General features: G+C 30.5%; 1 protein-coding gene across 2 annotated transcripts in view; it reads left to right on the top strand.

Moving 5' to 3' along the window:
* LOC107444620 (uncharacterized) overlaps positions 1-16092 on the top strand; it is a 36239-nt gene extending 20147 nt beyond the window's left edge. The window contains exons 12-18 of one of the 2 annotated variants that reach the window (XM_016058833.5): positions 1323-1406; positions 3815-3933; positions 5858-6062; positions 10905-10980; positions 12222-12375; positions 13733-13812; positions 15804-16092. In XM_016058833.5, the coding sequence (XP_015914319.3) occupies positions 1323-1406; positions 3815-3933; positions 5858-6062; positions 10905-10980; positions 12222-12375; positions 13733-13812; positions 15804-15945 (860 nt within the window). In that variant the 3' untranslated portion in view covers positions 15946-16092. The remainder of the gene's footprint in view (positions 1-1322; positions 1407-3814; positions 3934-5857; positions 6063-10904; positions 10981-12221; positions 12376-13732; positions 13813-15803) is intronic. The other variant, XR_015428765.1, reaches the window with a different exon arrangement.
* Positions 16093-16459: the final 367 nt, after the last annotated feature.

Below are 16459 nucleotides of genomic sequence, written 5' to 3'. Positions count from 1 at the left end.
AAAAAAATTTGCTGTTAAATTTGTTGTCTATTTATTTAACCTGTTTTTTAGCTATAATAATTGAGGTATTTCTTTACCATTTTCCTTAAATTTGCGAACGTTATAAATATTTCTACTTCTTATGTAAAATTGTTTCAATTATATTGATAAGATTTTTCAATATAAATTACAATTTTAATTATGTTCATAAAATGTAATTCTAATCATAAGTTCTTAAGGTATTTTTTTGAAAGACAAAACTTGGACCTAAATATATAAAAACATTACCAATCTTGAATTCAGTGTACACAGTTTGCTATATTTAATTTTAATTGTATACTTAAAAAAAAAATATCAGTACAGTTTTGAAAATTATAAGAATTTAAGAATTGGATGAAAATAAGCGCTTTTTAACATTAGTTTACTACCAACTTTACATAGATTTACAAAGGTATAGTTAAAGCTTGACATAATGAGTGTGGCATTTTACAAGAAGTTGGCTATTATGACAAGTCTCTAAGTTACCTTCAAAATGCTGATAAAGATACTATTTAAAAAAAATTGCTAGCCTTTTGCTATTGCGACAAATTTTTTGTTTGAGGGCGAAACATTTTTCTGGTGTTTAAGTGGGCAACATTGTGTGAGAAGTGTCAAAATGGAAAGCATTTTTATTTATATCTGATATCACATAATAAAGTTGAAAACAAAGATCATTTTATGTTATTTTCTTCCTTGAATCTTAATCCTTTATGTTTATAAAGCAAACATGTGTGGGTAACGATCAGACAAGTTTTCTTCCTCCTTAGAAAAAAAAAAAAATAAATCCCTTGCTATTTCAGGCCCCTGTGTTTGCCATTTCTTTGCCTGATATCTACCATGACTCTTGAATTCATACCCAGTACAGCTTACTATTTTACATCTTACTATTGAAATCAACATTCAATGTTGTCAGTGACTTTAAAAACTATTTCATACTATCACATTCAAGTCTTTTTTTTTTTAAATTCCTATTTTAATATTGACTCTTTGTATTTGCTTATAATGACAAGGTCATTAAAACAAAAATTCCATCTTCTATTGTCAAATGTCGCTATAAAAATATTTTGTTATATTGTCTTTTTGCTTTTATGGCCTAATTGTTATTCACTGGGAAATAAATATTTGAAGGACAAAATAGTTGGGAATGTTTAATTGTGTTTACAATTATTTTATTTTTCTAAATCAATCTAGAAACAATTTAAATTTAATTATTTTTTCATTTACCTCTGTAATTAATCTTTTTTGTAAACAACTGTATGTATCATAATTAGAAATTTTTTAATTAATCTTAATTATTCTCATAGGTAAAGAACTAGCATCATTTTATATGGATCCATATTTTAGAGGTGCAGAAAAAATTCAAGGCTCTTTAATTGAAATTGGTAGAAGTAAGTATAATTTTAATCAAAATTTTAGTATGTTATTATAATTTATATTTTCTAAGCAAAACATATTTATATGCAAGGCAATTATATTTCAAGAATAACATATAGTACATTACTACTAATAATAAATTTTTCCAACTATTATTTTTCAAATATAATAATAAATTTTTTATGTAAAACTCCCCACACACATTATGTAATTGTTTCAAACGATAAAAAAATTTGCTTGTTGTTATGGTTACAAAAATTATTGATATTTTAGTAGAGAAAAAGAAGTTACTATTGGCAAAGAAGCTCAGTAGATGAGTTAATTTTTTCTAAAGTTGAACAATAGAAACCTGTGATATATGTGCTCTTTTTCTTTTAGTGAGAATTGCTCGTACATTTTCAAAATCTTAGGTTCACTGTAATCAAAAATGATTTTAAAAATTAAGGCAAAATTCTGAAACTTGAATAAAAATATTTTGTAATAAATAATATTCCAGTGTGTAGTTTGAAAATTTTTGAAAATAATACCATGTTTTTGCAAAAGAATGTTATCTGAAAAGACTCCCTATCTAAATTGTGCCTGAGGCCTTAAGATCTGTAAATTGGTCGCTGACTGTGGTGGAAATTTTTTCAAATAGTTTAACTTTTTATGTTTCATGAGAGCTGTACATAGCTTACAAATTTATTTATTTATTTTTTTGCTGTTGAAAAAAGTGGTAGAATTTGGTAGTCTGTGTATTCTCACTCAGGAAGCAAAAAAAAAGAAGAAAAAAGCGACTAACAACACTAGCGTATTATTTCAAACTGTCCCAGGCATAAAGGAAACTCTTGAAGAATGTGAGAAGAGAGCAATGATAAGCTGAATAAGATGATCCTTTCCTCTGTTTTCTGCTTGAAGTTTCCATTCCTTAAATCACTAGCGTAAATTCTACCAATACCACATGACTCATACATGACACAAGACATTTTCTAATAGTTGAATTATAAAATGCATAGTGTGTCTTAAATTGTTCATTTTCTCTGAATTATCCATGAATTATATATTTTTATTTTGGATTTCATTCTACTTATTCACTAGTTTGTTTAATGATATAAAAATGTATTTGTTTCTATATTATCATTATCTAGATTCTCTTTACACCAGTCTGGCGCTTAAAGCTTGAGGTCTCGTCCTCCATCTCTTACAGTCCCAAGCAGCCTTCCTAACCAAGCTTCAGCTGTACCATCCAAGCACATCTCGTTCACCCCCTATCTTTCTTTGGCTATTATTCTAGTGGCCATCATTCTAGTGGCTATAATTTTTTGCCATGTTAGTTTCAGTTTTCTTCACTTCCTTTGTCCTTCTGGTGGTTGAGAGCTACACCAAGAAATTCAGAGACATTTTCAGATTGTGTCCAATCCACGTCCATCTGCAATGTTTAATTTCTTCAGTAATGGGTTTCATTTTGGCCCCTTGGTATAGTTGCTCATTTGAAATTACGTATGGCCAAAAGATTTTGAAAATCCTAATCGTTATTAATGAGAAATAATAAAGTTTGAAATTTTTAGTATATACAATTTTAATTCAGTCTTGTGTAAATAAGAACATCTAATTTTAACCGGGGTAAAAAATATGAGCTAATAATTTAGTTTTCTTGACATTCTAACTATAGTGTTTCAACATGTTCAAGTTAAATAATGTTGACATGATTATAATAGCTTACAAAAATGTAAAGTTATATGTTCTAGTAACTAACTTTTCAACAAAAAAATTATTTTTCCCAGAGCATCGTAAAATTGGTTATTTTACCACTTCAAAAATTAATATTAAAAGTGGTGATTATAGGACACCGTATTTTACTCATTTCCTGTTTTGAGGAATGAATTTTATTCACCCTGAGATCATGAAATTCTTGCCGAAGTATCTTAAGATATAAATATTTTAACCCACTAGTACTGAATGCTTTGGAATCCTTTGCATTAGAGAAGCATAAAAGTTTAAATACTGATTTTCATCTTTGTCTCTTAATTTCCTCTTCTCAAACCTCTTTCATTTATGTATTACGTAAATATCACATAAATGACTTTTAATAGAATAATTCAAATGTTTTTCTATTTAATTTGAATAAACAATTTTATTTTGCAGTTAAGAAATATTTTTTGAGGAAAATAATACATAGGAAAGCATTATTCACTTTGAATCTTAATTAACTTTATTATTGAACTTATTTATTAAATTTAATTTTTAAACTTAACTACTCTCTTTAATTATTAAATTAAAAAAACCAATATAAATATATTTTTGCCTGAATTTAATTTTGAATAGATTCCCCTTGATACCAAAAAATTATACATTTTAGAATTTTACCAACATCATACTTATTGGTAAATCAGAATAATAAATATGGTGGGATACTAATGTTTTTATTTTGTATTAATTGCAGGTCGAAGTGATGTTATTGGGTCCAAACCTCTTTCATATTTGGTTTTCAATTTTCAGCCGCCTGCTTTTGGAAAGCCATGTTTATTATCCTTTGAAGATTTGAAAAATTTATTTCAAAAAGTTAGTTTAAATTTTTTTTGTTTGGTTTATTAATGTATCTAAGATGCTTTTTTGTAAGAAAAATGTGTACCTTTCTTAATGGGAAACGTGAGCTCTACAGACAAAAAATTTGTCACCCCTACAGATATTACATATATCTCTAGGCATGACAATATAAATCATTAAGTCATAGTTAGATCTGAGATAACTTAGAGAGGTTTTTCTTATTATGGATTGAGTCTATTCTCTGAGGTGGTATGTTTATCATACCACCTCATTCATGCATCTATATCATTTTTAAGTTCTAGATGATCTGGTGTAATTTAATAACTGTGAACTGTGACAAGATGACTACTTTATTCAATTCAAATGTTTTCTAAGGAAAATATATAAATGTTTCCTGCAAAGCTAACCTTTAAACATTACCAAAGCTTCAACAGCCTTTTTACATCATTTTCTAGTACTTCTACAAAATTGCACTTTTTATCACTAAATTTGGAAATATGGAATAAAATTTTATTAAAATTAAAAATATTTCAGGTTGAATACTGTATTCAATTGGAATATAACTTTTTTGCTAACTAATTGTGAAATAAAAATCAATATTCACTAATAACAGTTATTTTGTATTGCATAACTTTTACTTTTTTGTTTACTTTTTATAACTTTTACTTTTTTACATAACATTACTTTTTTGTTAGCTAATTGTAAAATATAAATCAATATTCATTAATAACAGTTATTTTTACACTTTTTTAAAGGTTTCCCAGATGGAAAAAGAGTTAACTTATAAGTAATTTTAGAATGCAAGCTACAATTACTATCTGTATTGCACCCATGCACTCTAAAAAGAATTAAAATGTAGCTATATGATTCAGTGGTTCTCAATTGCTAAAAGTACTTAATCTGAAATAACCACAAAAAAAAAAAATGTTAGTGACAAGGTTTTAAGTCAAACAAAAATAAAATTTTTTCCTCAAGAGTCAATACTCAATGAGACAAATACCTCACTAAATATACTATGCATAAAACAATAATAATAATATCAATCTTTTATCCTCTGCTGCATGATTTTGAAAAAAAGTTCAAAATATTTAATTTTGTAAAAAAATTATCTGTAATTTTTAAATGAAGTATCAAACTATTTACTTTTTTATTATAAGTCTTAAAAATGAATTTTTCTGGAATATGTTAAAGTTGCTTTGAAAATTATAATACCAGTTGTTATTATCGGAAAATATGTTTACATATTTCATATATTAATTAATTTATTTATTTATTCTTGTTTAACTTTTATTGTCAATCTCAGATATAGTTTAAGACAAGTTGTGCTTGCTGTCCTGTATACTAAACCATTTTATATACATGTTCCTCAGAAAACTACTGCTCAGTTTAGAAATTGTTGTACTTGCACAAATAGCTGGACAGTTACAGTTTTTTTTATTACTATTTTATCACGAGAGTAAGTGTAATAAATTCTAAATAATCATGTGTTCTTTGTAATATTCATTGCTAACAAGGTAGTGTTCAAATTTGCTTTGTGTTTTTTTTTTCTTTGTTGTTTAAAATATTGATGAGGTATTTATCTTAAACATACAATAGAAAAAATTGAATTTATTTTTCAATTTACTTTTAACAGTTAAGTAAATGATTACACCATTTTTAAAGTATGTAAAATATTAAATTCAATTACAAATTTTAATTTCTAATTTGCATAATATTTCATTTATCAGCATACTGATTTAATTAGAATGCACAGAACAGTACGTACAAATGTGCAAAATAATATTAATGTAACGTGTAAAGCAATATTCAACGTTTTGTAATTTTTTTAATTTTTCATCAATTTTATTTTTTTAATATAAGTTTAATTAGATATGCAAAATCAAAATGTAATAAAATTTTTCCAGTTGGAGGTGACTTATTTGTTTTATGTATTTTGTAGTTTGGACATCTACTTCAACATTCCTTGACAACCATTCCTTATTCAGAAGTAGCTGGCCTTACCAATTTGGAATGGGATGTTGTTAATGTTTGCCCAATGGTAATGAACTCTTTCCTAAAGCATCATAGTGTTATTTCCAGACTCAGTAGCCATGTTGATTCTGGAAAACCTTTACCTCCTGCTTTACATCAAGAACTTATAAAACGTAAGTGATTTTAATTTTTTTAGAAAAAATATTTTTATATTCTCTTTTAAAGTTAAATCATATGGAAAGTGTATAATCGAATCCGAATGTAGTTAAATATTCAAGTATTCTTATGAAGTGATTACATTAAGCATAAATAACTTTATTATGTAGCCACTATATTTTAATATTTATGTGTTTTGTTCTTGGCTTGAATAATAAAGCGAATATTTTTTTTTTGTTTTTGTTATCACTTGTGCATAGATAATAAGTTTCATTTTGGGGCTCCTTACTTCAAATTTTACAAGAAAATTAGTCCAAGTAAAAGTACAACTTAAAATTTTGATGTTAAATGAAACTGTTTAGATTTTAAATTAAAATATGTCATTAATTTTGGGGCTACTTAGATGGTTCTTGCATTATTTGCTCCTCAAAAATATGTTTTATGCTGCATATAATCGAAAAAATTGCAGTTATTGTGATGCAAGGGGAAACAAGTATCTTTTATTCAAAAAGTTGGCGGTTCAAAACTTGTAGTTGCCATTATTTTTCTGTAAGAAGTTTTTGTTCATTGTTTTATAATCATTTATCCATTTTTGCTTAAGTTATTGGGTTTATATATATATATATATATATATATATATATATATATATATATATATATATATATATATAAACTGCTGTTTGTAGAAAATGCAACACCATGAAGGAATCATCAGAATCAAATGAAATTCGCAGCAAATGTCAATTATAGGATATTATGCAAATTAATAAAGTTTCAGAGCCATCGCGCGTGCGTGGCGCGCGCAGCGCCCTCTGAATTGATGCTGAAAGCGTATAAATAAAGTGCTGTAGCGGGACGTTGAAAATAGTCTATGATTATTTGTTAGTGGCAAACGTTTAGTGAGACCTGAGTATGCCTCCACGACGGAAGAATAAGAAATTCAAGTAACTTACGGAGTTTGAACGAGGGAGGATAATCGGCCTTCGAGAAGGAGGATTTTCCTATCGCGCAATAGCAGCTCGTATGCAGCGGAACAGTTCCACAGTGATGCGAGTTTGGAAGCAGTGGACCGACGAGCACCGAACAACTCGAAAAACAGGCTCTGGACGACAGAAGGTGACGTCAGAGCGCGATGATCGACACCTGCTCCGCATGGCGGTGAATGATCGCACAGCTTCCTCCAGGCAGCTGGCAGCACATTGGTCTACTGCTCCAGGTGTACAATTGTCGGCTTCGTCAATTCGTCGTCGTCTGCTGCGCCGTGGATTGCGTGCAAGGGTGCCATTATACAGGATTCCCCTCACGGTGGATCATCGACGGCTGCGTCGGCAGTGGGCTCTTGAGCACAGAGACTGGCGAGCTGATTGGCACCAAGTTGTCTTTTCAGATGAATCACGCTTCAATTTGCGGACCCATGATGGCCGTGTTCGTGTTAGACGTTATGCCGGTCAACGCTGCCTTCCTGAGTGTATTATTGAACGACATAGTGGTCAAACACCCGGAGTTATGGTCTGGGGTGCGATTTCGTATCATGGACGATCCAATTTGATACGAATTGAGGGTAATCTCAATAGCAACAGATACGTCCGTGAAGTGCTACAGCCCGAAGTCGTTCCTTTCCTTCAAGGCATCCCTGGAGCTATCTTTCAGCAGGATAATGCACGCCCACATGTTGCGCGGACTGTTAGAGACTTCTGTTCAGCACAACGCATGCAACTTCTTCCTTGGCCTGCTTATTCGCCGGATATGTCGCCTATTGAGCACGTGTGGGATATGGTTGGTCGGCGTCTCACTCGTGATCCGCGTCCTGCAGTTTCCAAAGACGAACTTTGGTTGCGCATACAAGCGATATGGAATTCTCTTCCTCAAGCAGATATTCAACATCTGTTTGACTCCATGCCACGTCGTATAGCAGCACTTATTGCAGCGCGTGGTGGCTGCACCAAATACTGATTTCGGACGCTTAATTTGTTTCTTTTGTTTTGAAAATTTCATCATTTATTTGTATCAGTACAAGTCGTTTCTGCATTAAATTTCATTTGATTCTGATGATTCTTTCATGGTGTTGCATTTTCTACAAACAGCAGTTTATATATATATATATATATATATATATATATATATATATATATATATATATATATATATATATATATATATATATATATATATATATATATATATATATATACAAAGTTGAACTTTGATCCATTGTTCCCCCATCTTTTGTTTTCCTGTATTTATTGTCTATTTTCATTGGTTCTATCACAAACGTTCTTTTTTATGATGTTATAATCCTTGTTTAGATCATTTTTGAAGCTAAAAGCTTCCCATGTCTCTGGCTCAGAAATTTTACCAACATTTGAGAAAAATTGAAGTTATTTTGTTCTGAGAAAGAAAAACTATTTTTTAATGAATAAGAAAATGATGATTTGTTAAAGTTTGGGTTAAATTCCTTAAACACCACACTTAATAATTTTCCATCAGTTTACATAAATTGTAAAACTTGTGATGTTGATTGAAAAAATGGTTGCAGAAACTGAAGTGAAAATGTAACCCATGATGACAGAATCGCAACCAGTGCAGAAACCTTAAAGCCTTTGAAATAACGAGGAACTTATTGTATTCACATGAACTTAAGTAAATCAATAGCGATCTGTTACAACTGTGGAAAATTTGTTGTTTGCGCTGAAATGAAAAGAATGTGTTCAAACTAAAATTTTTAAATGTTTTAAAAAAATTGTGTTCATCTTTTTTTGGCATTGTAAAAATTTTTGCAGTAAGAGCATATTTTTTTTCAATTAAAAATATTTACATTTATTTTAAATTCATTACTTCTTTATTATTTTTATAAATTTATTAGTTCTTAATTATTTTAATAAATTTATTACTTTATTATTTTTATGAATTTATTACTTCTTTGTTATTTTTATAAGTTTATTACTTTTCATACTTTTTAAAGTCAGTATTAGATAATGTTCACCCATAGTCGTTGTTTTCCCGTTTCCACCAGTGGAAAATAATGATCGGTTGCGGTTCTTCTGTATATATATTTCATTCTATATTTTTCACTGTACTCTACTGGCCATTAAAATTGCTACACCAGGAAGGCGACACACCACGACTGTGAAATTAGCAGGACGGATAAAGCATGTTGTGGTATGCAAATGATTAGCCTATCAGAGCATTCATGCAAAGCAGGCAGTGGTGGCGACACCTACAATGTGTATAAAAGAAGAGATTTGACAGTAAGTTTCCTATACAGGAATCGAAGTTGAGCGTTGTTCTTGGGAATTTTTTTTTTTTGTTATGCCTCGTTTAAGAAGGAGAAATAAGTCCACAAAGTCAACAAATGGGGTCATTTGCAAGACAACGAGTGTCTGCATGAACAGTTTGACGACTTTTACAGCAACATAGACTGTCCGCACGGAGACCATGGCTTCGACTACCCTTGACCCTTTATCACACGCAGGAACACCTCCAATGGCGTGATTTCATATTTTCAGACAAATCCAAGGTCAAATCCAGGTTCTGTATACAGCATCATGATGGCCACATCCATGTTTGGTGACATTGTGGAGAACGCCCATTGGCAGCTTGCATTCGGCATCGTCATACTGGCCCATCACCTGGAGTAATGGTATGGGGTCATTGGATACGACCACCTCTTGTTCGCATTGCCGGCACTTTAAACAGCAGCCGTTACATTTCTGATGTGTTAGGGCCAGCTGCTCTGCCTTATCTTCGAGGCCTCCATAATGCTACGTTTCAGCAAGGCAATGCACGACCGCACTGTCCTGACCTTCCTTGACACTGAACATGTTTGCCTGTTGCCCTGGCCAGCACATTAAAAACGTCTGATCAATGGTTGCCGAACGACTGGCACTCCACCACTCATCACTACGGTCGATGATAAAGGTGGCATAATGTTGAAGCTGCATGGAATGCTGCACCTGTCCATGCAATCCAATCTCTGTTCGACTCGATGCCCAGGAGATCAACTGCTGTTATTGCTGCCAGGGGAGGCTGCTCTGAATATTGATTCCTCAGGCATGATACATCCAAACATCATGAAAATTTAATCACTTGTTCTTCCAACTATAATGTATGTCCCAATAAATATCATTCTGATTCCTTCCTGGTGTAGCAATTTTAATTGCCAGTAGTGTACATAGTTCTTATATTTTTAACAGCCAGTATTTTTACTAATGATAAAGAAAAATATCTATCTATTGAATTATGTATACAGAATAATTTGTGATATTCATAAACTGTTTGCTAAAGCAATTGTAAATATTACCTGTTTGAAATGAAACTAGAATTTTGAACAGTATTTTGCAAATTATCGGATAATTCCCATAATGCCCAAATTTCTTTAAAACATATCTAAGCGAATTATGTCTCTGAATGTTTCAGATGAAAATCAAAATTTATTAAAATTTTTTAAAGAAACAATGTGTCATATTATGGCATAACCCATTTAATTTAATACTTATTATTATTTCTTGAGTGTTATATATGTAAACCTGAAGTATAAGTATGATGTATTTAAAATTTTAAATATTTTTTTGATTGAATTTAAAAAAAAAAAAAAAAAAGAATTTGATTTGCAATTATCTTTCTGTAACTTATAACTTCATCATACAAAAAATATACACTGAAGAGAAACATTTTTTGAGAGAAGAGTTATTTTTTAATATTATTAACAAATAATAATATTTATTCCGTGTATTATTTGCTTTATCATATGTGATTATCATATTTGCATTATCATCATGTGATATATTTACATAATATATCTTTAATTTCTTTTTTCTTTAAAATTGCCATTTTGAACTGTGATTTTGTTTTATTTTCAGGGGAAAACTATATGAGTGGTTTGCAGCTAACTGACGAGCTGTTCCTCTCTGCTCTTGATTTGGAACTCTATAGCAGGTAATTTTAAAATGATTCACACGATGTCGCATATATGTTGTTTAAAGAACTTTTGGTGACCAAAACCATAAAATAATGTAAAAAAATAAAAAATGAAAAATGCTTACTGCTAAAAAAATACTGATATAAGTTTTAAAAAAATTAGAATGGTTTCCCTATTATTCATATATCATTTAAAATCCCTAAAATTAAATTAAAAAAAAAATGAAGACATTATAAATGTTTGTGTGTTTTCAACGTTTACTATTTTTATAACCCTGCCTTTCGATACTTAATTACTATCTATCAAATCCTGGAGTGATTTCAAGCTCTGTTAGGGAAGAGGTCAATTTGTAGAAATTCTAATCAAATTATCTATTGCCCTAATCTTCAAAGAGTTTCCGTTAGCTGTTTTGACTTGACTATTGCGACAGCTGAAGCCTCTCTCACACAAAGCTGTGATTACTGGTAGAATAAAGCACAAAAATATTGGTTTCTTTTTCTCCTTTATCCCAAATTTAAAAATTTCTTCTTTAGAGGGTCAACTTAAGATGTCAAAAACATGCAGAGATGTTAACACATCTGTTTACATAAATTGTAGTCTTTTTGTGATGAATATTTTGCACGTGTTTGACTAATCTCCCTCTTAAACGCTAAAACTATTGCTCCCCATTTTTAATATTTTATTTTAGAACCATCATTAAAAAGCTGACCCAATTTTAAGTTTATTGCTACCAACTCTGTAGCCTTGTAATTTTGATACCAATTCAAAAGACAAGGGAACTTCTGGATCAAGTATTAAGAGAAATTTGCCTTTGTGGAGGACTTTTTGATGAAACCAATCCACATTTGTGTTACGTAGAGAGGAAAAGCACGAAAACCTCTCACTGTTAGCCTCATGGAAAGGGGTTTCTGATCCATGATCTGTCTACCATTGAGGATATTTTACGTCAGCACTGTGGTTGATGTGAGCCAGGTCGGGAATTGATATAAACCAGGGATTCGAACCCATGTCACATCATTGGGAGGCGAGTGTTCTATCCCGAGACACCTCCTCTCCATTTTTAATATTTGTCCACTGAAAACTCACAACACAAAAATGTAGTAGTTTAATTTGAAACTCTTTATTAACAGCCTTAATGGTGAGCTGGCAAGTGAACATTTTGCACCTGTAGTAACCTAAATATGCTTGTATTATTAGTATATTTGATTTGTGTTTATTTATTTAGTTTGTATTCATGCCGCTATTGATTTTTATTCAGAAATGATTTTTGGCTGGAAATTACGAAAGAAGTTTGGAAAAAGTATATGCCTTTAGACTATCCGAAAGATATCAAACCAGCTAAACCTTGCTCTTTCCCAGAAATATTTAGTGAACAATATCCTGCTGCATATTTCTCCAACTTATGGGCGAAAGTGTGTATTATTTAATATTTCCTTATTTGATATGAATGTGTAGATACTGTGTTATAATTAAAAATTGAATTTATTTCTCTTAAAAATTTCTTCATGCAAATTTTTTTTAAAAAATATACTATTTTCAATAATTATAAAAAGCTATTAAACAATTATTTATTAATCAGCATAAAAATAACTTGCTAACTTTTGCAGAACAATTTTGTAGCTTCTGTTTATAAAAAAAAAAGTAAAAAAGGACCATTATATAAATCATATTCTAGAAAAACAAATGTGGCTCTTCTCACTTTTTATTGTTCTGTAATTTGAAAAATAAAAACGCTAAATATTTCTGACTTTTCATAATTTTATCCAATTTAAGTGCTTATTTAATCATTCATGCATTACCCTTATAGAAGCTTATATATATATCTATATTTATAATTCTATATATAGTTATAGTTCTATGTATATCGTTAGCCTTATATATAGAGATTTGATCAAGAATGACAGGAGAGGCCAGAGTGGCTTTTTACACAGTTTGGTAGATATCCCATAACCTTAGTTAGTTCAGAGTATTAGCTACTCTTTGGTATATATAAGGTACCCCCGTTTCATTAAAAAAAAACAAGCAAGAGTATTCTAACATTGTTTATTGTTATTAAGAGGAAATTTAATTATATAAAATATAATGTATACCTATAATTGAAATGCCAGTGTTCCATTTAATCAAATATTTTAATTTGAAATTGTCCTGCAGTGGACTGATCATTAAGACACGGTACCCCGCAGATCACCAAAGTCAAGCATCGCTGGCTGTGGTCAGTGTGCGGGTGGGGGACCACTTGGATTAGTTTGCGTAGGGACCGAGGGTGTGCGGTATTGGTCCTCGTTAAACTGTTCTATTGTAAAGTGCTCGACTTCGCGTGCAAGTCATCAGGTTATCGAAGTCGGGTTGGCATTCCCTCTGCAGAAGATCAAAATTGTGATGGCATGTCTTCGGATCATCTTCAGGGGTGTTTCCCAGAACTTCGCCAATAGCCCATTGTGCAGCTCTAGTGCGACGTAAATGAACTACAACAACAGTAATTGAAATGAAATTAAATACCATAGAATTGTGATGATCAATTCTGCAATATAATTCCATTAAATTAATTTTTATATTTTAAGATTTTGGCTGTCTGGAAAGAGCCAAATGTGGTTCCTTCTGTCTTTCTACGTATAACACAAATGTTCGGTCGTTTTAGTGTTAAAATGTAACATATTTTGCTTTGATACAAGAAAGTCAAAGTGAATAAATGAACAGAAAATGGCATTATTCCTTTGCTGTTCATTTCAATCATATCGTTATTACATATCTGTCCTGGATTACTTTCAGATGATTGCTGCTGATCTGTTCAATGCATTTGAAGAAGCTGGACTTGAAAATCCTGAAAATATGAAGCAAATAGGCAAAAGGTAAGCAAATGACTAATTTTTGAAAATAATTTGCAGCAGTTTTTTTCCCTAAATTTTTCAAATAATTTCGTTCTTTCTTATGAAAATTAAAGACTATTTTCTTAGTGTGAATAAATATTTTATTGAATCGTATATTGTCTGTTCTGGCCCAATAACTTCTGGTGGTAGCATGATTCCACATGCGCAAATTTTTTATTTTTTCGTGGCAAAAAACTGATCCATTCCATTTTTGACCTCCTAATTTGACAGATTTGATTGTATACGTCATATTTCCGGGTTTTTCGTTTCAATTCTCCGGATCTAAAAACTATAAGCTGGTCATGGAATTTTTTCGTTAACCGTATCTCCAGAGAATTGGCTTGCGGACTTCCACGAATCAAAAACTTATAATTCGACAAAATTTTGAAACTTTTGCTATGTCCTGTTAACGAGACGTTTACATACACGTGATTCATCTGCCAGTTGGATTCTTTTGGTTTGACGAATTTTCGTCATTTTGAATATTTAGAACTGCACCGCAATCTGCTTATGTCGCGATTCTTATTCACGTGATTTTAATATCAAATATCAATTTTTGTATTTACCTGATTAAAAAAGTTACGTGTTTCGATTCGTATTCACTCAATTTAAAAATCGTACATCACAATTCCTATTCACGTGATTCAAAAGTCCAATAGCTCGATTTGTATTTACGCGTTTTCAAAACCCAATATCGTGATTGGTATTCACGCTAGTTAAAATTTTAATTTCGCTATTTGTATTCACGCTTTTTTAAAATCCAATATTGTGATTCGTATTCACGCGATTGCAGTATCAAACATAAATTTTCGTATTTGTACGTGATTTAAAAACTTCACATTGCGATTCTTATTCACGGGATCTAAAAATTATCCATCATGATTCATATTTACGCCATCTAAAAAATTTATTATCGCAATTTGTATTTTCGCGTTTTTGAAGTCCAATATCTCAATTTATATTCATCTGATTTAAAAATCGAATATCGCGATTTTAAACTGCAACATCACGATTCTTGTAAGAAGTAAGTTTTTTATTGAATTAGTTACTATAAAAGTGTGATATTCTTCATTAGTAAATAATTTAATTATAAATGTTAGTAAAAAAAATTACGTTAGATATGAAACTTGTATGATATATAAAGTATTATCTTGATATCGATTTTTTTAATACAATGATTGGGTTTTCTCATTCTATGCGACAATCACTCCTGATTTGAAGTAAAAGTTTTACCATCTAAAAAATTTTACAGAGATCAGAATATCGTTGTAGACAACCCATTTCTCGTCCCCAGTGATGCTGCGCTTCAAAAATAGATCATTTTCTTGACGTTTGAGTGGCAAATCACAGATATCAAAGTGATGGCACGCATATTTTTCCATAAGAACATGATTAACCCTAATGTTGAGATTCAACCTTAGGATTTTTAAATGATCATGAACAGTTGATTACTATAAATTTTATGTTTCAAGTATCTCAGAAGTTGTTATTCGTCGGTTTGCATCAATTAATGCCTTTATCGTATCTTCATCAGCTTAAACTGGCATTCTACTTCTTTGTTGTATCTTAAGCGAAGTTTTGCAAACAAGTTTTGGCACTGGCAGCTGCAAATACATCTTCTTCATACCCATCAGATAATATTTTTTTTGTTTCTTAAATTGCATTTTTACATTTCCAAAAAAATACATGCCAAAATTTCTGCATATCTCTTTCCATGTCTGAACGGGCACCAACGAAAACTACTGCATTGATTTTATCAAGGTTTTTTACAAGCAAGCCTTGCTTTATCAACTGTTGAAATATGTAATGATTACGCTGCTTTAGTGTGACTTAAGCTGTGAAAAAATATAATTAAGTACTCTGTTAGGGAAAAAAAGAACGAAATTACTTTCCGAAGAACCCAATAGTTTATTCAGTGATGTTGATGTTTTGATGTCAATGATGTTGATGTAATCATTGCTTTTTACTTTTAGATTCCGAGACACGTATTTATCTCTTGGAGGTGCTTGCCATCCTGGAGAAGTATTTAGAAAATTTAGAGGCCGAGATCCAAGCATAGATGCTTTATTGGATGACTTAGACTTAACAAATTGCAAAATAAATAAACAGATCTAATTACAGATTTTAACCATAGACTTTTTAACAAAACGAAATATTGGAAAAGTACTATTTTTTTTTCAATAATTAAAGATGTAATATTGTGACTTCCTAATATAGTGTTAAGAAACTTTTGTGTAAATAAAAATTTTAAATTATGTAGACTACTTTGACTTTTATTTCTTCAGTTTTTACACGAAATTGAAATTTTAAGTTGAGAAATTTGATGTTACATACTTAGTTGTGCTTTATAAGCATGCAACATACAGAGAATGTTGCGTTTATACATATATATTATTTCAGTTTAACCTTTATATCAAGAAAGTACCTGAATTTCTTACACTTTTGCTGTTCTTTTCACACAAAAAAAGGAAAGAAAAGAAACATTAACTTATAGCCAAATGCTTTTTTTGATTTTGTAAAAGGTTTTTGATTATCGAAAAAAAAATGTCTTTTACCTAATTTCTAAGGAATTTAAAGAGTTTAAATTCCAATTTTCAACTATACTACTTTTCTTGAGTTAATATGAAGA

Source organism: Parasteatoda tepidariorum, chromosome 8 (genome assembly GCF_982258835.1).
Source record: "Parasteatoda tepidariorum strain Cologne lab strain chromosome 8, Ptep-v5.0, whole genome shotgun sequence".
Lineage (NCBI taxonomy): Eukaryota > Metazoa > Arthropoda > Arachnida > Araneae > Theridiidae > Parasteatoda > Parasteatoda tepidariorum.
This window is presented reverse-complemented; position numbering and strand designations above follow the sequence as displayed.